General features: G+C 37.9%; 1 protein-coding gene across 5 annotated transcripts in view; it reads right to left on the bottom strand.

Moving 5' to 3' along the window:
- Scn9a (sodium voltage-gated channel alpha subunit 9) overlaps positions 1-22,634 on the bottom strand; it is a 218,082-nt gene that overhangs the window by 87,797 nt on the left and 107,651 nt on the right. For 3 of the 5 annotated variants that reach the window (XM_008830881.2, XM_008830883.2, XM_008830882.2), the window contains exons 7-10: positions 9,902-9,963; positions 8,577-8,718; positions 5,882-6,088; positions 2,307-2,594 (exon numbers count right to left, since the gene is read on the bottom strand). In XM_008830881.2, the coding sequence (XP_008829103.1) occupies positions 2,307-2,594; positions 5,882-6,088; positions 8,577-8,612 (531 nt within the window). In that variant the 5' untranslated portion in view covers positions 8,613-8,718; positions 9,902-9,963. Of the gene's footprint in view, positions 1-2,306; positions 2,595-5,881; positions 6,089-8,576; positions 8,719-9,901; positions 9,966-22,634 lie in introns of all 5 variants that reach the window. The other 2 variants (XM_008830879.2, XM_017797574.1) reach the window with 1 other exon arrangement.

Below are 22,634 nucleotides of genomic sequence, written 5' to 3'. Positions count from 1 at the left end.
GAGTAATACTAGAATTTAGGGAAAAAGTCATTGTATATTAAACAGGGAAAGCTCTCAACTTCATATGACTCATGCCCAGGATAAACTATTTCTATACATGAAAATCGCAGTATATTACTTGGGAGCATCAAGCTCAATAAGCATTAGTGCTCACTATATAAAAGACAAGTGGCAGGCATTGGGAACAACAGAAATGAATATGGTAAGGTCTCTGTTGTCAAACCATCCTGAACTTGGCTTGCTATCTTTCTTTTTATTGGTATCACATGGCTTCAAACTCTCTCTCTCCTAGATTATGCCATGTTTGCAGAGAAGGATGAACTCTTTTATTTTTGTGTTTATCTGGTGTGTTTCTGCAGACCTAACGGCAGAAGCTGGGTTGAGCATGGCAGTAATTCTGGGCTAGGTGTGGAAGAGGACTGTACTGGATAGCTTTAGTGTCAACTTGACACACCTGGGTTGAGGGAGCCTGAATCTGGGAATTGCCTCTATTGGACTGGCCTGTGGCCATGTCTGAAGGACATCTTCTTGATGAGTGATGTGGGAGGGCCCAGCCCACTGTGAGTGATGCCACCCCGGGCTGGTGGGCCTGTGTTGCATAAGAGAGCAGGCTGAGCAGGGGCCAAGGGAGCAAGTCAGTAAGCCGCATTCCTCTGTGGCCTGTGCTCCAGCTCCCGCTTCCAGGTTCCTGCCCTGAGTTCCTACCTTGGGCTCCCGGATGAACTGTGACCTGGGAGTTGTAAGCTGAATAAATCCTTTCCTCCCCAAGTTGGTGTTGGTCAGAGTGTTTTGTCACAGCAATGGAGAACAAACTAAGTCAAGGGCATTGGGAGAATGGAGAGGACAGAGTGATATTTGTAGGGAGGGTCACCGAGTGAAAAGGGGAAGAAAAGGTGTTGCGATGAAAGAAGAAAATAATGAAGAAACTTATTTTGGTCAGAACTGAATGGGGCTGGGCACACAGCTCAGTTGGTAGAGTGCTTGCCTAGCATGCAGGAGGCCTGGGTTCAATCTCTAGCACTGCATAAACTTTGCATGGTGGCTCATGCCTATAATCCTAGCATTGGAGAAGCAGAAGGAAGAAAATCAGAAGTTTACCCAGTCACCTTTGGCTACAAAGAGAGCCTGAAGTCAGCCTGGGGGTGGGGGTAGAGGTAGAAAAAGGAAAAAGAAAAGAAATATGTCACTAAGTAATAAAGGCAAGGAAGGAACGGACATGTTCAGGAGAGGGTGAGGGCTCTAATTGGACAAACTGAAGGGTCCACAAAGGAAGGGAAGGAGGATGAGAACTTGGAATCTATTTGTGATCTGGATAAGACATGATGCTTGTTCTTACTTAGTGTTACAAACAGGGCAGTGACTAGGAGATTTTTGTCTTAATAGTTGGGGTGGGGATGTTTGATGGTGGACCTGTTGAACAGCACAGGAGCAGTGGCTCATCCCATGAGTCTACACAGCACTGACCTGAGACATGGGGGTGTCAGTGGAAAAAGCAAGCCAAAGAAAGAAATTCCACAGGAGCTACATTCATTAATCAGTCAGCAGCTTCTGTGCTTGTGCCAGTAGATGTCAAAGACAGGAAGCAAGTTCCAAATTGGGTACCTGGTGTTCTGGTGATACCCCTGCCCACAAGGGTGAAGAAGAGAGGGACTAATCTAAAGTTAGGACTTTTCTCTTTTTAATAAATGATGTATTAAAATAGACTGACTAGGTGGGTGTGGTGGCACATGCCTTTAATTCCAGCACTCGGGAGGCAGAGGCAGGTGGATCTCTGTGAGTTCAAAGCCAGCCTGGTCTACATAATGAGTTCCCGGACAGCTGGGGCTACAGGGAGACCCTGTCTCAAAAAGACCATAAAAAAAAAAAAACTGACTAAACATAGCTATGAGAATTAATCTGTAGGGTGAAAGTTCCTTCATTTCAGTAGTATTCTTAAGGACATTACATATTAGAAAATGTACAGCATTTGTTTCTTTACAGAGGACATGACAGTTCTGAAACTGTAAGCTTTCCTTGGTGATGATAACTCACCCGAACCACAACAGCAATATCAAGACAGTATAGATCTATTTTCTTTCCAGAAATGCACACAGAAGATAGTGTATTACCCAAAATATGCAAAAGGCAGCCCTATTCCTCTCCCAGGTTCACCCTGAGCCCAGCATCAAATCCTGAGCTACTTTCCGGCTGTGGAGACATCACCCGGCCGGTGCTGTGGTACTTGACTGAGGATGGACAGTGTCTTTTGCCTGCCCCCTCCCAGTAGCTGATTGGGGATAGACAGTGTCATTTGGCTCCGATGGTACCTGATTAGGAGTGGACAGTCTTTTCTCACGGGCAGGGTGGTGTCCTTCAACCCCAAGATGGAAGCTTTTCCTTCGGATACTTTCTTCTGACTCTGACTTGGACAATTTCTCATCATCACCTTTTTCCTTTCCACTGGAGAGCTTCTTCTGGTTCTTTTTCTTTCTTCTGTTTCTTCTCTCCTTAGCACTCTTTGAGCTCAGTTTGGAGGTTTCAGAAGAGCTCTCGGAGAGGCCCATAATCCTGCTCCTCCCAATGCTGGTGTATTCAGCAGCTGCAGCAGCAATTGCCTGTTGGATCAAGACAGTCCTAGTACCTAAGTAATTCCCAAATTCTGGGAAACTGTGTGACATGGCATCCCACTTATATCTACCTAATCACCTGGTGCATTCAGCTACAGTCCTTGTACAGGAAGTAACACATGTTTCATTGCACTGGAACCAGCAAACATACAAAACATATATTTGCCCCCCTCACTCTCATAAAGTTCCCTAATCTTTGAAATTCAACTATTACATATTATTAATTTTCTTAGAGTACAGTAAATTTGAGTATCATGTGATAAAGTATTACAGGTAGTTTTGTAATACAACATGCACATAGATTGCATGATAAGATAATGTGTTTGCATATCAGGTTAACAAAAGAATCAGGCCCTCTATAGCTTAATGATATTGAGTCATCTGAAAATTAGAAATGAACTACTAAAGATAATAGTGTGTCAAAAATAACTGTAAGGTTTTAAGGTTATTTAGGAATAAGACTACTGGGGCTGGAGAGATGGCTCAGTAGTTAAGAGTACTTGCTACTCTTGCAGAGGACCTGGGTTGGATTCTCAGCACCCACATGACAGCTATCAACCATAGTTAACTCCAGTTCCATGGAATCCAAGACCCTCTTCTGACTTCTGTGGGCACCGTATGCAGACAATCACTCATACACATAAAATAAAAATAATAAATAAAATATTTTTTAAAAGATTAAGATTATCTCAAAAGCGATATTAGGACTCTCAAACCCCTAGGATGTGCTTGCCACAGTCTGCACCTATATCTCCTCACTGCACAAAAAAATGTTTGTTTTGTTTTTTTAAACAAAAACTAACAATAGCAGGTTCTACTCTAGGATCTATGACTTTCCCAGTTATTTTGCTAAATGGTCATTTTGTTAAATTGCCTTCTAAATATTTTTGTTTGTACCCATAGACCTGCACTGCTCTTAATCTTGGTTAGAAAAGTTGCTTTTTGCAGTGGGTAGTAGTCATGTTAGAGATGTATAATAGGCCAAAGTGCTGTGAATAGAAATGGAGTGCTCAGCGCCAAATGGGACATCTTTATCACCCCTTTCCCGAAGGTTCAGGGAACATCACAGAACATGAGGTAGGAAGACTGTATGAGTTGGAGGTTTGGGAAGAGTGCTGTGACATGTTGCCTCTGAGTGTGGTGCTGCTGTCATACTCAGGAACCGACAGCAGATGTGGTTACCAGCACAAGAATAAGCTGGACAAATTTCCAGTGGAGATGGAGGAGGAGCTCTCTAGGGTCCATCCCTTACGAGGAGCTATTGGCAGTTAATAACAGCTGGAGAAGGGAGAATAATTTTCTTTGGGTTTTTGGCCATTTGTAGTTTTCCCATGCTGCAGTGAATAGCACCACACCCATGCACATATGGACAGCACTAATTGGACTTAGTGAATTATTTTAAAAAAAAAAAACTACATGAAGTTGGGCAGAGGAGATGGAGGATTTGGATGGGAAATGGGAGACGAAAAAGATCATATTTCATTGAATATGTGTATGAATTCTCAAGAACTAAGAGAAATTATTTAAGAAAACTTATAAAACATATTAATTCTTACAAAAAAATTGGCAAATAAGATATAAATATAAAACAGAAAAGGACTTATGATCTTACCCTCAATATTACTGGTGCTAATATTTCTCCCAGCCTTTTTATATATGTGCATAATTTTAAAATTGTGATCATATTCTATCATTCAACCCATTATTATTTTATCAACTTTTTCCTCAAAGAATTTTCTCAAAACACATACTTTTAACAATAAATAAAACTTTAAGACTCAAGAATATCATAATCTCATTATGAGTTTTCCAATTGTCGAAATTTAATCTTTTTCTGAATTTCAACATCATTTAATAACATATATTTGTTCATCAAAGTTTCTGTGTATCACAGATGATTGCCTTGGGCTAAAAATATTCAAGTCATTGAAGTACATAACTATAACTAGTTTAAATCATTAGCCAAGTTTCAAAACCTTTGGCAAGTATTTGAAATTACATTTTTCTGAGTAGAGGTCTTCTTAGCCTTTTCTACTGAACTGTATCTTTGGAGAGAGGATTTACAGGGGTTTGTGACTTACTCTTAAGTGCTCACAGCCATTAGTATAACCTTCTTAACTTGCAGATTTTCTCTTAAAAATCCTTGTAACATTAACAGAAATTGATGAACATTTTGCTTTCTACTTCATAAACTAACCTTAACATTACAATAATTTTCCTTATTACTTTTGAGGCTAGCTTCACAAGAGATAATCCATTTCTGGTACTGCAAACTTAGTTAAAGACCCAAGACTGAGGAGGTCTTAGGCCCTGGGGTGAGGGGAACTTACTATTATTGCATAACTAAACTGACATAGTGCCAAGCTGCCTTCTAAATACTCATGTTTATGCTTAGGCAAATGCTGAGTCTTAACTAGAGAAATTGTCCTTGCAGTGACAGGTGGCCCCGTAGAGGTGCATGTCTGCCCAAGCTATGAAGGCTCAAGGAACAAAGTAGAAGTGGGGACAGGAGGAACATAGGAGCTCAGAAAACAGGGAAAAGAGCTGCAAAATGCTGTTGGGAACATGACAGAACCAATGCACTCAGGATGTTAGCACAGCAGTGCCTGCCAGCAGTGAGCCTGAATAAGACTGAGCCTGCCAAGAGTCAATCATAGATGGGAAGGGCTCCACATAGCCCTATCCCTCCTTGCTGAGCTATAAGCTGCTGATGGATTCTGGGGGAGGGGCAGACATTGTCTACAGTTGTGTGGTTACTGATGAGCTCACCACACTCCAATGACAAACAAACCCAAGGTCAGATCAAACACTGGTTAAACTCAGTGCATTAAAAAACAAAACAAAAAGACATGAATGTGGGAGAGGGACTGAGTGTGTGTGTGTGTGTGTGTGTGTGTGTGTGTGTGTGTGTGTGTCAGGGGAGGGAAGAGGTAATAGTCCTGGGAGGAAAATAAGAGGCTGCAATTAGAATGTACTATATTTGCAGACAATTGTCAAAACAAGTAATAATAATAAGCTGTACACAGTTCTTATATTTGAGGATTTTGCTCATACTGGCATATAGAAGCATTCTGGATGACAGTATTACAAACAGCCTCCAAACATCTTCCGTGGAACTGGGAGGTGATTATTGGGAAGGTATCAGTTCTAACTCAGTTTAGAGCTGGTTCCTTCTACCATGCCAGAAACGAAGGTATAGCTTATACAGAAACACAACTGAGGAAGATTTTCCTGGGACTTTGCCCTTCCACTGGTAGAGTAACAAGTAGTAATACCTCAGCTTCCTCTTGCTCCTTTTTGAGTCTGTCCAACATCTGTTGAAATTCTAACTCTTTCTGTTTAGCTTCCTCGATGTTGGCCTGGTTCTGTTCTTCGTAGGCCATGGCTACCACAGCCAGGATCAAGTTTATCAGATAAAAAGATCCCAGAAAAATCACCACAACAAAGAAAATCATGTAGGTTTTGCCAGCAGCACGTAGAGTCTAGGGAAAAATGGAAATTGTTATTTTAACAATACACAGTTTTTATTAAGCATTTTCATTGTCGAGGGTATATGAGACACATGTAAATTGGATATTTTGTATATTTTCATGCTATAGAAACACAAAAGAAAAAATTATGTCTTTGAGGAAAACAATCAGTATTAAAGTAAACCCATGATTTAGTACAAAAGACACAGCAATGTAATAGAGCAGAACTAAGGTCTAATTCCTCATTACCATTATCTAAAAACATACACTGATCTCTTTTTTCCAATATTTTGGAAATTAACAATAAAATTAGCTCCTATGCTAGCTTTTAACTTTTTGAAACAGTCCCTCTGATTGTTAAAATTCTATTCTTGGGGCTGGAGAGATGAATAAGCAGTTAAGAGCACTGGCTGCTCTGGCAAAGGACCTAGGTTCAGTTATAGCACCCACAGAGTGACTAACAACCATTCATAACTCCAGTTGCAAAGGCTCCAATGTCCTGTTCTGGCCTCCATGGGCATTGCATAGCACAAGTGCACTTTCACATGCAGGCAAAACACTCATACACATATAAATAAATAAATAATAAATAAATGAATAAATAAATTTAATCCTTTTTTAGCATTAAGTATTAGTAATATTTTTTAATCTTAACATAGGCAGATGGCTTTGCCTTCTTTCATGTGTTGCATTTCTAAATTAATTCAACATAAGCCGGGTGTGGTGGCACACCTTTAATCCCAGCATTGGGGAGGCAGAAGCAGGCGATTGAGACATTGTAAGTTCTAGCCAGCTGGGGCTACAGGGAGACCCTATCTCAAAAAGCCTAAAAAACAAAAACAAACAAAACAAAACAAAACAAATAAATTAATTCAACATAGTTTAGAGATAGTAACAAAAAGTGTTTGCCTCTCAAATCTCTGATGCTTAGCCACTCAGTTCCCTATTTGTTCAGTCAGTTGTTACTAATTGTTTTTCTTGAATGAATTCTTAATAGTGGAGTTATTAGGTTAAGGAATGCGTTCATTTAAATTTTCACTGACATTTTCATGTTATTTTCTCTAATGGTATCATAAGTGTGTGCCTCACTTTAGATTTCCCTTTGTAAAATCATGTCACAGTTGTTTTAATTTGCATTTCTTTAATTTTGAAAAAGCCTGACCTCTTTTCCTACATTTAAAAATTAGAGCCTGGTGTAGTGACTGTGGTCCCACCTACTCTGAGGATGAAGCAGGAGGATCATGTGAGTCCTCCAGCTCAAGGTCAGCTTGCGCAGCATACTGAGACTTCATTCTTTCCCTCAAATTACTTCTACTACTTTTATTTTCTTGTCAAGTGTACTCATGTAATTTTTATCATCATATATAATATACTCAAATGTAAAGTAATATAAAATGGGCCAAAGAAAGATCAGTAGCAATTCTGAGAAAAGTGATGCACTGTTACTTGGGATAATAGAATAATCACTTCAGTCACTTTCCTTATGGGGCTGAGTGCTGAGAATATATAATAAATGATTAGCACCTTGTGCTGGATAGCTTTGGTTGTCAACTTGACACATTAGGATAGAGGGAGTCTCAGTTGGGAAATGGCTTCCATTGGACTGGCCTCTGGCCATGTCTTGGGGCATTTTCTTGATTGTTGAATGATGTGGGAGGGCCCAGGTCACTGTGGGCAGTGCCACCCCTGGGCAGGTGGTCCTGTGTTGTATAAGAAAGCAGGCTGAGCAGAGGCCAAGGAGCAAGCCACTAAGCAGAATTCATCCATGGCCTGTGCTTCAGCTCCTGCCTCCAGGTTTCTGCCCTGAATTCCTCTTGGGCTCCCTCAATGATGAGCTGTAACCCAGGAGATGGAAGCCAAGTAAACCCTTTCCTCCACAAGTTGGTATCAGTCAGAGTATTTTGCCACAGCAATTGAAAGCAAACTAGAACAAGCCTATAACTGCAAAAGACTCACACCCATGTTAGAAGAGGTGATAGCCATGTGAAAAGTTAGTAAAGGAGAGTAATGCTGTGAGCTGAGAATATTTTAAGGGTTGTGGAGTCCAGAGGAGGAAACAGTTGACTTAGGAGAAGAAAGTTTAGAGAAGTGAATTGAATCTCTAATTGTAAAGAAGAGTTAAAAAATAAAGCCTGGTAGCATATAAGTATGGTAGAGTATCACGTGCTCAGGACACCCCAGGCACTCCAGGAAAGCAGTGTGTTTAGAGTAGCTGAAGAAAACACTGCAGAATGTATACTGTTCTTTGCCTAGGACACTGTAGGATGATGTACTGAAGATGGTTAAAGAACTAAGAATCAACTTTGCTCAAGCAGTATAAGAAAATTATGATTTAAACACCATCTGTTCTAATATTGGTCAATAAACTATTTGTAATTTTAGTAACTAATAGTAGGAATTCTGATTTTGTCAGCAGAAGTAAACAACAACTCATAAGGCAGTGAACAGCACATATTAGACTTTGATGGTCATTCAGAGATGCGTATCTCTCAGCACTTACCTGTTGGTAAAGGTTTTCCCAGTAATCTTGGGTCATTAGCCTAAACAGAGCTAAGAAGGCCCAGCTGAAAGTGTCGAAGCTCGTGTAGCCATAATCCGGGTTTCTGCCAGCCTTCACACATGTGTACCCTTCTGGACAATGACTACAGATGAAAAAGCACAGTGTAGATGACAACGTCCTCAGTATACAAGCTAAGGAGCACTACAGAAGAGCATTAATCTCAAGGTTGTTTTTAGAGGGTCAGTACTGTGACAACTAAGAACAATCACGTAATTTGGAATCAGAAAGTAAGGTTTCAATCCACTCCACTATTTGCTTATTGGTGATCATGCCAGTTTACTTAAATTCTCAAAGATACACTTTCCTCTTTTGTGAAACTGGCATGATAATACTTATCTCAAAAGGATAGGATTGATATTTCACTTAGGTGGGATGATCTGTGCAGATTCTTAATCTACTTGCTGCATATAGGAACCATTTAGTAAATGGTAGACTTATTAGCAGTAATGCAGTCACCAACATCTCATATCAGTAAAATTTGGCATGAGGGCCTCTGTCACAATGGTTCCTCTAAAAATTACTAGTGTCGTGAATTACAACCAAGAAGAGCTAAGATAGAACATTTGTGAAAGTTCATGAATATTTGTATCTTTAAACTTTTTTTTTGTTCTCAAATTGGTAGATTGGTTTTTACCCTTGAATGAACAAAGTGTTCTAAAGATTTCTGGGAGGGGCAATACTGTTGGTTTTCAGGTTTCCAGTGTTAAGAGAGCCTGATGGACAAATATCTGGATGAAAGGAAGAGCAAGAACAAAAGCTCTACTGCAAACTGAAGTCAGTACACTGGAGAAATAGTAAAATGGGTGTTTGTATAAACAGGAAGTTCTTAAGATATCTTTACCCTAGTCCATATGATCCTTTTGTACAGAGTGGCCAAAACAGTACACTCCATTACCTATGAGTCATATTTAATTGGACAATGAGTAGAAAAACTTTGAGATGGAAAGAGATATTGATTTTTATTCTTTCCAAGAAGAAAGGTCTCAAACCAACTCTTAATGGGTTTTCTGGAAGTAATTCTTTTCTATCTTAAGACTTACATGACTACCATGTTGTTTTAATTCAAAGCTTTCTGATCTTGCTTTCCAGAGTATGTGTTAGCTATAAGCACTTTAAAATCTGGACTCATTGTTAGATAGAATGAATCAATGAATGCCACAAACTCCTTGAAACAATATAGAATCAAAGGTGCTTATCAGTAGACTAATAAAGCATGTATTTTCTTTCATAGCATTTATATTAAAAACAAAGCAAATGTTACATACCCTGAATCTGTGCTGAAACCACAAAGGAGAGCATCTTTGGATCCCTCCAAGTAATAAAAGTACTCTGTTTAGGAAGAATGTGAACAATATAGCATTACAGAGTGCAAGGTTTAAGAGGGATATAGTAGGTCAGTTAATGAATCTAGACATACATAGACATACCCAAGCCTGACCCTGACAATGAGTATTCATTTATTTATTATATTCTCATATATTATTCATCAAATATCTACTGACAATATTTTATGGGCCAGTTAATGAATATGAAGGTAAACATGATAAAATCCTTAGCTTCGTAGAGTTTCCATTATGTTTGGTGAACATGGATGTTGGAGCATGGAGAAAAAAAATAAAACACTTAGCAAGTAAATAAATATGCACAGTAATTTCAGAGAGTGATTGATTTGGATCATAAGTGCTTTCCTGAAGGCTTGCCCCCACAATGCACAGAGTTCAGAGGTAGTTAGTACCTTTGGGAGATCATCGATTGCATCACAGTGGCTTTGACTTTATGAATGGACTAATCCATCATGAACTCAAGCTTAATGGGACATTGAGAGATAGTGAAACCTCTGCAGGTCAGGCCTAGTTGGAGGAAGTCTGTCGCTGGGGATGTATCCTTGAAGGATGTATTTTCCCTGGCCCCTTCCTCCCTCTCTCCCTCTCTCTTTTCTGCCTCCTGGCCATCATTAGATGAGCAGTTTGCTTGGCCACACTCTCACTGCCATAATGTTCTGCCTTAGCACAAGCTGAAAAAGACTGAGCCAAGTAACCATGGACTGACTCTTCTGAAATACTGAGCCAAAATGAGTTTTTTCTTTCATTTACATTGATTTTATTATCCTTTTGTCACAACAAGAAAAAAAAAACAATAAGTTATAGCTGCTCTAAAATAAATCTATTAAAATAATATGGCAAATTTTGGACAAGAAAGGCTTTTCTAAGGAGATGGCATCTGACAAAGAAGCTATTCACTCATGCAGCTACCCTGAGAACAGGCACTTAGGAAGGCAGAAGAGCAAGTGCGAAGGTTCCAAGGCAGAGAATTTGGTGTGTGGAAGAGTCTACAATGTGATGATGACTGGTATGGAGTGTGAGGTCCAAGAAAAGCAGTGGTGTTACATATGTGGCTTTGTGTATCAAAGAAAGAGGTGATTTTCAGCATGATTAGAAGCAATGTAAGAAAAATATATCATTAGTGTTTTAAAATTCCATTGTGGTTGCCTTTCAAGCTGTGTATTGCTAGAAGAGCAAGTGTGAAAACAGAGGGACCAGTTAAGTGCCATCATGTCAGGTCCAAGAATACCTATGGATATGCAGAAGGCACAGAGTGCAGTTGAGTGGGAATTGCTGATAGAGATATGTGCATGTGTATAAGACAGAAGACATGGGAAGGTGGTACCAGCTACTGAGATGGGGGTCTGAAGAGCAAACTCTGTTTGAGATCATTATTAGGAATTTGTAGTCAAGGCACTGGGTGTTAAGTAGTTTGCCCAGAGAGATGGTACATCTAAGAAGGGGAAGGTGAGAGGCAAAAGGAGAGTGAGAAAGGAGAAGATGGAGAAGGAAAGAGCCCTTAGCTGAGTCCCAAAGTTCTCTATATGAGGCTACAGAGGCACAAACGAACCCATTTGTTTTCCAAAATTCTCATTTGCTCACCATGCAATGTTTTTCTTTAGGACCTAGTAAGTTCCAAATGTTGAGAATGTGACAGTGAAATTAATGCTATTTCCCACCTTCCACCATTCACGGTACCTCTCTGTGTTAAAGGATTTCCTGTATTCTTCATTATTCCCTATCAAGAGTTAGCGGTGCACATCTTTATCCCCAGCACTCAGGAAGCAAAGGAAGGAGGATCTCTCTGAGTTTGAGGCCAGCCTGGTCTTCATAGAGAGTTCCAGGTCAGCCAGGGCTACATAATGAGGATTTGAAGTGGAAATATAAGTGAGACTGTGCACTAACAGTTTTTAAAAAGCCCGATGTTTCAAGGAGGATGTGTGAGTCAACATGAAGGTAATGAAGATAGGAAAGGCAAGGTATAATTTCCTTTCCTTTTTCTTCCCTTTTGCTTTTAAAAAATATTTTATTTTATGTCTATGTGTGTATTACTTATATGTAGGTAGATGAACCCATGTTGTACAATGCCTGAGGAGGTCAGAAGAGGGTGTCAGATCCCCTGGAATTGGAGTTATTGACGGTGTTAGCCTCCATGTAGGTGCTAGGAATTGAACCCGGGTCCTCTACAAGGGCATTCGATGCTCTTAACCTCTGAGCCTTCTTTCCAGCCCTCCTTTTGCTTTTTTTTTGACACAAGATTTAGCTATGTAATCCAGGGTACTTAGAACTTATATAAACAAGGCTGTTCTCAAACTTTCATCCTTCATCTCAACCTCCTAAATGCTGAGATTACAGATATTTATTATCTCACCTGGCTCTTATGGTGTAATTTTCCATATATAAACCTACAGGACACTCACTGAGGTAAAATTACCTTAGGATTACCCATGGAACTTAGTGTTCATCCATCACATAGGAACTACATTATAAGAAAGGGCTCTAGGACTACCTGAACTTGTGTACCACCAGGCTACCATTTAATTCTGGTAAAAGGTCCATCACCCTGCTCTCATAGGATACTTTAAAATACATTCCAAACAAGTAGCCATTAAATTCTTAGAATAGTTGGCCTCAAGAGAATTTAATTTTACTATCTAAAGAAAAGGGGAGATGGAATGGAAAGAAAATTTAAACATTGTATATAATCTAAAATAAGATGATTCTGAAAGATATGAATCATGATTTATTAATTTCATCTCTAGTTAAATACTGAGAAATGAAGATTTGTATCCAGAGGTTGGTGTATAGTTCAGTCAGTAGAATGCTTTCCTAGCACACATGAAGCCCTGAGTTTGATTTATAACATGGCATAAACTAGGTACGGTGGCACATACCTACAATCCCAGTACTTGGGTTGTAGAGGTAGGAGGATCAGAATTTAAAATTCTTCCCTAGCCTCAGGGTGAGTTTGAGGCCAGTCTGGGATGCATAAGACCCTGTCTTAAAAATAAAAATGAAAGAAAAACATGTCCACACAAAAACCTCATAATCATGACAATATTATTTATTATAACCCCAAACAGAAACAACTTATGATAATTAAACTTGATTGTCAACTTGATTGGCTACAGAACGCTCAAAGTACATTTCCGTGTGTATGTGTTTGCAAAATGTTTCCAGAGTCAATTAGACCATGAGATCTAACAGGTGGTGTAATCCATTTATAGATTAAAAATTTGAACTGACCATTGGGCAGTGGCAGAACTATGGTGGTGAGCCTGTTGGAAGGAAATAAGTCATTGCGGGAATCTGTCTTTGTATGTGGCCCTGACTCCTTTACTTTGCTTCCTGGAAGCCATGAGTTGAACTTCCTAGCAGGCTTCCACTGCAAGAATGTTCTGCCCCACCAGGGTCTTAGAATCATCAGAGTCAAGGACTATGCAACCATTACATTTCAAGGAATGAGCCAAATAAATCCTTCTTCCCTTTAGGTTGCTGCCTCAGGTATTTGGTCGTAGCAATGAGAAAACTAACAAAAAAACAGTACAAATGTCTATCAACTGGTGAGTGTATAAAATGTAAATACATGAAATTAGATACTATTGCACAATATAAAGAAGTGAAGAATTGATATATACTACAATATGGATGAATTTCAGAGCATCGAGATCATGAAAGAAGCCAAATCCCTCAAGCCAGAGTTGTTTCTTTTCATTTATATTAAACATATAGATTAGGTAACTCCATGGAATCGGAAAATAGTGTTAAGAATTTGGAGTGACTACTAATGGGCACTGGATTTCTTTTGGGAACAATGAACAGATTTTAAATTAGGTAGTGGGTGATGGTTGTGAAACTGTGAATGCAGTAATAAAACCAAGAATTGTACATTTTGAAGGTGAAATTTTATAGTAAATTATTTTTTCAATAAAAAGAATGTTGTATAACAGCCAAGATTAGAGCTGTGATAATTCTCAAATTCCCACTAAAACACATGTGGGAAAACAGTAGAAAATCACAAAAATGGTATAACAAAAAACCTAAAATTAACACTCTAGAATTAATTTCAAGACCGCTGGTATAGGTTAGCAAAACTCATCTGTGGTTATGTCTAATTGCTCTTGTTCATAAAGACAGCTGCAGCAGCTCCACATGGCTTAGGCCTTTGGAGGCAGAGAACACATTTCCAAAACAAAGAAAAACAATGCAACTCTGAGAAAACTATGCAAGGATTGGGTTGAGGAAGAGTATGCACACATGATACGCTGTATTCTGTGAGATACAATTCCACCAGGAAAGTGATATGTGTGGAGACATGACAGGCCCTAGTAGCAGGGAAGACCAGTATTGTGGATTTTCTAAAAGACTTTATCAATTAAATGTCAAACTTGTAAAAAATAAGAACAAAACAACATCCCATTTTAGCCTGATAGAGCCGTGTGTTTATAGTCCTGAAGGGTTCCTGGAAATTTAGCTAAACACTGTATGAAGTTTACTTTCATCTGTAGCAGCAACAGAGGTATTTGGTGAACATCAAAGTAGATGATGAGTAATAGTAAAAGAAATCTCTAAATGGTATACTTTTGGGCATTAGGTTCACTCATTGGATAAGTTTTGAAACTACTCCTGAAGGGGCTTTGCTATCAGAACATGCAAGCACATCCAAACTACCGTGTTCAGGTTTCCACACCGGTTCCTTTACTGTTAATCACTTTGATCTCTTCAGGAACATCGGTCCACTTCATCAAGTCTCACGCTCTATCAGCTACTCTTGGGTTCACTTCTTCCTTCGTGCAGCTTTAGACTTCGGATGCTCATTATCATCATTCCCTTAGTAACTCTTCAAACTCCACGTGCCCTTCTGTTTATCCTAGTAATAGTAACCTAGCGGAACGCAAGCCTATACATAATCTAGCACCTATTTTTTTACACACTTGAGCTCAAATAGTTGAATTTTGGAAGAGAAATTCTCACAACCAGTGAATGATTATATTTCAAATAAATGAACTTTATCAATTTGTCATTCAAAATAGACTCATTCATCACATCCCTAATATAATCAATCCTGTTGTGCATTTTCTTCAAACCTTCTGTGAATTTCCCCTTCTTTTTTGATATATTTCTCAGTGAATGATTCCATCTCATACTTCCCTGAAGGAAATAAAAGCTTCCAGGTTTGAACTTAATCACCTTCCTTCCCCCTCAGCAGCTTGCCCATTATTTGGACAACTTTAACAGTCAACTTTATTATAATTGACTATGTGCAGTTTTTTTTTTCTTTCCAACTTCTTCTTCACATCTAAACTGTTATAGTCTAACTTCTCTGCCCCCTACCCAATTTTTTTTGTGTGTGAAAATCTCAAATGAGTTCCATGTTATCTACATAACTGCAAATTTCACTGAGAATGCATGGCTGCTGAGTATCATCCTGAAATGGGACTCTGTATCAAAGCCCACCCTATCCCTGAAAGGTTCCAGGAACCTCTAGGAAGAAGGTTCTGAAAGAATGTAAGAGCAGGAGGGTGGGGAAGGAGGGCCGTGAAATGCTGTATTCTTGACATGACCTTTGCATGGCCGTTGCACTCATGAATTCACTGTAGTTATGGTTACCCAAACAAGACCTACACAAAATGAAGCCAGCGAGAACAGTCAGTACAACAGGTAGTACTAATTGAACTCAGTGGATTACAAAAAACAAAAAACAAAAAAGGAGAGGGCTTGAAAGGAGAGGGCTTGAAAGGAGAGGGGAACATGTTGGGGGTGCTTGGGAGAAAGTGGGAAGGGAAGTTGGGAGTGGATAAGCTCAAGATACATTATTTACATGTATGAAATTATCAAAAATAAATAAAAAATTCTATAAACAAAAAATACTGCACATTTCTCCTTATTACCCTTAATCTTCGATCATGCAGTATTCCATACAAACCTCGATTTTGTCAAAATACACCTTATTCCCTTGGCTTCACTACATCTCTTCTTTGCTATCTTTTCCTTTTCCATATTTTTCCAACTCATCTTTTCTGCTTTGAGTCTAAACATTAAGGTTGAAGCACTGGGCATTTTCTGAATAACATATTTGCCTAAAGCCCTAGTTGCCTATCCTCTACCTATTTATAAACCTCAGGTAGATTCAGAAGTCTGTACATACGTATGGCCTTTCTTTTTACATTTGACTCAATAATTTATATGCAAAATAGTCAGGTCCTCCAATGTGTGTGCCTAATCATCAGTTATCTACTTTACATATCCATTTGGCCATTTCAAAGACATCTCAATTTTAAGTAATTTATGGTGACTTTTCCCAACAAACCACATTTCCCTCATCAATCAATGCTTCCCATGCCATAACTTCAGCTGGAATTGAGAAGGCATCCTCGAGTGTAGTGTCACGCTGACAAACCACATAGTGAGAAAGCACATACTTTGGGAAATGATTATTCATAGGCTTACCAGTATACAGATTAATGATGTAAGAGTGAGTCAACATTTGCTTGCTTCCTAGGTCTCAGTGAAAATTAAAGTCACCAAGAGTTCAGAATTTTAATGAATCTAAAAAAAAAAATCCTCTCTATTGCAAGTATGTGAAAAATGTACCATGTGAAATGTGTAGCATATGAGTTTTAATTTTTTTTCTTCTGGAGATGGGGTAGCCTAGTCTGGGCCTGCCTTCATGATCCTGCTGCCTCAGTTCCTGATATCGCCAGTGCTTACTATTATGTAGCTAAGCTCTTCAGATAAGGAAAAACTTTACGATATGATGATGTTTTGTTCTGTTAAGGGAATCAAGTGTAATCTTTGTCTTTTAGTAGTGACTGTCTCAAACTGAGAAATAGGGAGAGCATAGGATAACTAGAAGGAATTTTACAAAGGTTGGAAATGTTCTGTAGTAGATACTCCTTGTGAGAGAAGCTTTATGTGTGATCAAACTGGCTAAAATGAGGAGGGAATTACTGACATGTTTTTCTAAAATTTGAATGCAAAATTGAAATATATAATTAGAATTTCAAATATGGCATAATTAGAATTTAGTCCACTTTGTTAAAGTAACTAGACTTTCTTAGAATTTTGGTCTGTTCTTGATAAAAATTGTGAAGAAAAGTTTTTCTTTTTTTACCTTTTATGTCATTGGTCTGGAGAGGAAAATGCTGTGTTTTATTAAGATAATTGTCTGGGCTTCATGTTGACTTTTTGCTTCATTGGGTTATCAATGGCTCAGTAGTCTTAGACTTCTATTAAAAATGTTAAGGTCTTGCTCTACTCCATTCCTCTGTAGCCTCAACAGTTTCAATCTACCCCACCCCCACCTTGTCTGCTACTAGTCTTGGGCTGAGGTCCATTAAAATTCCTCTGCCTCAGATCTTTGGACTAGCTTACTAACCCAGATAAACCCTCTAGCATAGTTTGCGAAGTCCCTCCTCAGTTGGTCCCCACCCCTCTCTTCCTCTGGCTCCTGGTCTGTCTGACACAGACCAGCCCTCCTACTACCTTGACCAGTCTACCTGGTCCCACCAACTGCCTAGACCAGCCTACTCTCCTGCAAGAACTTGAAATATAGACTAACTTATTTGTCATACATGAGCAAAAGGCAACCAAGCTACAAAAACCATATAAACTGAACCAAAACTCAGTTAAACAAAGGCAGAATAGAAGTTCCTACTGGAGGACACACAACCCGCGAAGAATAACCATATGTCCAAATGTTAGCACAAGAACACAAATAATATGAAAAAAACAAGAGAACATGACCCCCCCCAAAACCCACTAGCCCTACAGAAGTATACTACAATGAGAACCATCCTGAAGAACCCCAGGACACAGTATTTAAAAGAAAAATCATAAATATGATCAAATAACTTAAAGAAAACACAAACAACTCAAAAAACTCAAAGAGGATAGGCACAAACTTGTGATGGAAGATCAAGAAAATACAAATATTACAGCTTAATGAAATATCAAAACAATTCAGGACTTGAAAAGTGAATTCACAAAAAGAGATTGAAATGTTGAAGTAAAGCCAAACCAAAATGAACATGGAATTGAAAAACTCAGTAAGTCAATTGGAAGCAACAGGTGAGAGACTCACAAGTAAAAATGGAAAAAGACTATGTAAAATTAAAAAAAAAAAAAAAAAAAACAAGAAATCCAAAGGAATGGAATAAGCAGAAAATGTGGGACAATATGAAAAGACCAAATCTACACATCAGAGGCATACAGGATGGAGGAGAATCTCAGGCCAATAGCATTGACCAGATCTTCAACAGGATTATAAAAGAAAAATTTCCTAAATTAGGAAAAGATTTATCTATATATGTTCAAAAGCACATAGAACACTCAATTCAACATGACCAGAACAGAAACTCCCCAAAGCATATCACAGTAAAAACATTAAAAGAACAAAGAGATGGTGCTGAAAGCTGCTAGAGAAAAACAAGTTACATATAAAGGAAAACCCATCAAAATAACAGCTGACTTTTCAATGCAAACTATGAAAACTAGAAGAGCTTGGATCAAAATATTCCCAGTTCTAAACAACCATGGATGCCAAACCAGAATACTTTATCCGACAAAACTATCTATCATAGTTAAAGGGGGATGGAAATTTTTCCATGACACAAATAGCCTGAAAGAATTCATGTCCACCAAACCAGTACTAGAGAATACTTGAAGCAACACAAAGGACCAAAGATAAGAATGAGTATACCTAAGAGGTTACAGAAAGAAACAAAGAAAGGAATGGAAACACAAAATGGGGCCATAACCACAAAGATGTTAAAATGACACTACCTAATACAAATTATTCAATAATAACATTAAATATAAATGGCCTCAACTCCCCATGTCAAAAGACACAGGCTAGAAGAATGGATCAAGAAAGAAAACCCATCTTTTTGTTGTCTTCAAGAAACTCATCTCACCTTCAAGGATAGATGCTACATTAGGGTGAAAGGATAGAAAAAATAGTTGAAGCAAATGACTCTAAGAAGCAAGAAGGGTTGTAATTCTAATATTTGACAAAATTGACTTTAAATTAAAACTAATCAGAAGAGATAAGGATGGTCACTTCATTCTAATCAAGAAGATATTATAATCATGAACATATATACACCAAACTCTTGTGCACCCAATTTCAAAAAAAAAAAAAAAAAAAAACACCAGGACTATAAAATACAGATTAACCACAACTGAGTAATAGTAGGTGACTTTAATACCCAACTCTCTCCAACAGACAGGTCAACTGGACAAAGAATAAACAGAGAAACATCTGAATTAAATGATATCTTACATCAAATGGGACCTAACAGATTTCTACAGAATATTCCACCCAAGCACCAAAGAATACACTTTCTACTCAGCCCATGCAAGTTTTTTCTAAAATTGAACACATTTTGAGACACAAATCTCAACAAATACAAAAATTGAAGTAATTACATGTATTCTACCAGACCACAGTACAATAAAGCTTATAATCAATAGCAAAAAAAAGCTCTAGCAACTATATAAACTCATGGTGATTAAAAAACATACTCCTAAATGATGAATGAGTCAAAGAAGAAATTAAGAAAGAAATAAAAATATTCCTGGACCTAAATGAAAATGAGAATATAACACAATAAAACCTCTGGGACACTTTAAAATCAGTCTTAAAAGGGAAGTTTATAGCTCTTAGTGCCTACATTAAAATATCCAAAAGAGCACATGTAAATGATTTAACAGTACAACTCAAGACTCTGGAAAAACAAGAACAAACCAACCCCAAACTTAGTAACACAGAAGAAATAGCAAAAATCAGAGCATAAATTAATGAAATAGAAACAAAGAAAACAATAGGAAAAAAAAATCAATGAATCTAAAAGCTGGTTCTTTGAAAAGTTAAACAAACCCTTTCTCAGTTAACCAAAAGAAAGAACAATTCCAAATAAAAAAAAATCAGAGACAAAAGGGGAAACATCATAACAGACAACAAATAAAAAGAAAAGAAAATTCCAGAACATTGTAAGGGAATATTTTGAAAATCTATACTCCATTAAATTAAAAAATCTAAAAGAAATGGATGAATTTTTAAAGTCATGGACACTACCAAAGTTAAACCAAAAAGACATCAACAGCTTAAACAAACCTGTAACAAATAAAGAAATTGGAACAGTAATACAAAACCTCCTTACTAAAAAAAAGTCCAGGCCCAAATGGGTCACAGCAGAATTCTACCAGGCATTCAAAGTTCTACAACCAATACTGCTTAAATTACTCAAAAAGATAAAAATAGAAGTTGAACTCCCAAACTCCTTCTATGAAGCCAGTATCACTTTAATAACAAAACCAGATAAAGACACAAAAAAACTATAGACCCATATCCTTAATGAACATAGATTTAAATATACTCAACAAAATACTCCTACACTACACAGAGACACACATCAAAAAGATCATCCACCATGATCAAGTTGGCTTTATTCCATGGATGCAGGGATGGTTCAAAATATGTAAGTCAATAACTGTAATAAAACATATAAATGGACTTAAAGACAAAACTCTCATGTTCATCTCAATAGAAGCAGAAAAGCCCTTTGACAAAATCCAACATGCATTCTTGTTGGATTCTATTTATCTCAAGTCCTAGAAGGAATTGGTCTGGAGGGAAAAACAAAACAAAAAAAAAAAAAACCTCAACATAATTAAAGCTATATACAACAAACCCATAGCCAACATCATTCTAAATGGAGAAAATCTGGAAACTTTCCCATTAAAATCAGGGACCAGACAGGGCTGTCCACTAACTTTGCTCCTTTTCAATACAGTGCTTGAAATTCTTGCAAGAGCAGGAAGACAAGATAAGGAAACTAAAGGAGCACTATTTGGAAAAGAAGAGGTCAAATTATCCCTATTTGTAAATGATATGAAATTCTACATGAAATCCCAAAAATTCCACCAGAAAACTGTTATAAATGATTTATACATTCAGTAAAGTATCAGGTTATGAAATCAACTCACAAATTCAGAAGCATTTCTATACACCAATAACAAGCAATCAGAAAAAGCATTCAAGGAAACCCTCCCATTCATAATAACTTCAAAATAAAAAATATTGGGAATAAACCTAACCAAAGACATTAAAGATCTCTATAATGAAAACTTCAAATATTTAAAGAAAAAGATAGAGGAAGACACTGGGAGATGGAAAGACCTACCATGCTTATGGATTGGTAGGATCAATATTGTGAAAATGACCATCTTACCAAAAGCAATCTCTAGATTCAATGTAATGCCAATGAAAATACCCATGATATTCTTTGTAGAGCTAGAAAAAAATTATCCTAAAATTCATATAGAATTACAAAAGACCCTGGAGAGCCAAAGCCATATCAGAATATAGTATAGAGTTATAGACATAAAAACAGAATGGTACTTGCACAAAAATAGACATGCAGATCAATGGAACACAATAGAAGACCCAAGCATGAGTGCATGCAATTTCAGCCACCTGATATTTGACAAAGATCCCTAGAACACACAATAGAGGAAAGACAGCATCTTCAACAAATGGTGCTGGCAAAACTGGTTTTGAATATTCTGGTTATTAATTCACTGTTAGACTTCATTAAGCTCCAAAGCTTTGGTATAGCAAAAGAAACAACCAAGGAAGTGAAGAGAAAACCCACTGAGTGGGAGAAAATCTTTACCCAACACAAAGAACTCCAAAAACAAAGAAACAAGAAAATAAATAACCCAATAAAAAGAAGGCGAAACAGAAAGTTCTCAAATGAAGAAATGAACATGGCTAAGAAACATCTTAAAAGTTCTCAACTTCCTTAGTAACTAGAGAAATGTAGATAAAAACCACTTTAATGATTCCTCTGTGTTGTCCCTCCTCTTTGTAGACTGCACACTGGTTCAAGTCCATCTGGTGGGGTCTCCTCAGCCTCCTTGATGAAGAGGACAGGTGACCCACCACAATTATAGGACATTTTGAGAGATGCTCATAGTCCCCTGGAACTAGTTGATCTAGGAGGGCAAGGAGCAAAAACTGACCTTTATGTCCCTCTGACCAGATTAGTATAGGCCTCAAAGTATGTCTGTTAAACATCCAAGAAGGTTAGTTCCACCAGTCTGGTACTTTTAATTACTGTGTGTCACACAGATAAATCTTGGGTAATTCCAATTGTTCTCAGATAAACCTTACCTAGACATATATTTCTTGATCTGCTATGTATAATTTGTCAGTAGGTTGTTGGAGTAATATGGTTCCCTCTGGTTTTCAAAACTACCTAGGCATTATTTATCTCTCTCATTGTCTCACCCCTCCATCATGGTTTTCCCACTTAAGGTGCCCCCATTTCCCTCCATTCTCCCTTAATAATACCCTTCTCCTATGGTCTTACTTCTCTTGAGCTTCCAAGTGAAGCCAACCATGGTCAGGAAGAACCTTTGACTTATCCTCACATAGGCAGAACTGGTAAAAGAAAGGAGCCAGGGGCTCTTCCCAAGCCCATGTGACCCCTGAGGAATAGATCCTCAAACGACCTTAACAGCAAAAATAAATTGGTTTAGCTGGGCCAACTCTATGGCCTTAAACACCCAAAAGGAAAGTATAACCAAAGATTAAAGGGGCCAATATAATTTGATAAGAGTCCATATGCATAGCTAAAGGCTACATAACAAGCAAAAATGCCAGCTAGGC

Source organism: Nannospalax galili, unplaced genomic scaffold (assembly GCF_000622305.1).
Source record: "Nannospalax galili isolate Female #2095 unplaced genomic scaffold, S.galili_v1.0 scaffold514, whole genome shotgun sequence".
Taxonomy (NCBI): domain Eukaryota; kingdom Metazoa; phylum Chordata; class Mammalia; order Rodentia; family Spalacidae; genus Nannospalax; species Nannospalax galili.
This window is presented reverse-complemented; position numbering and strand designations above follow the sequence as displayed.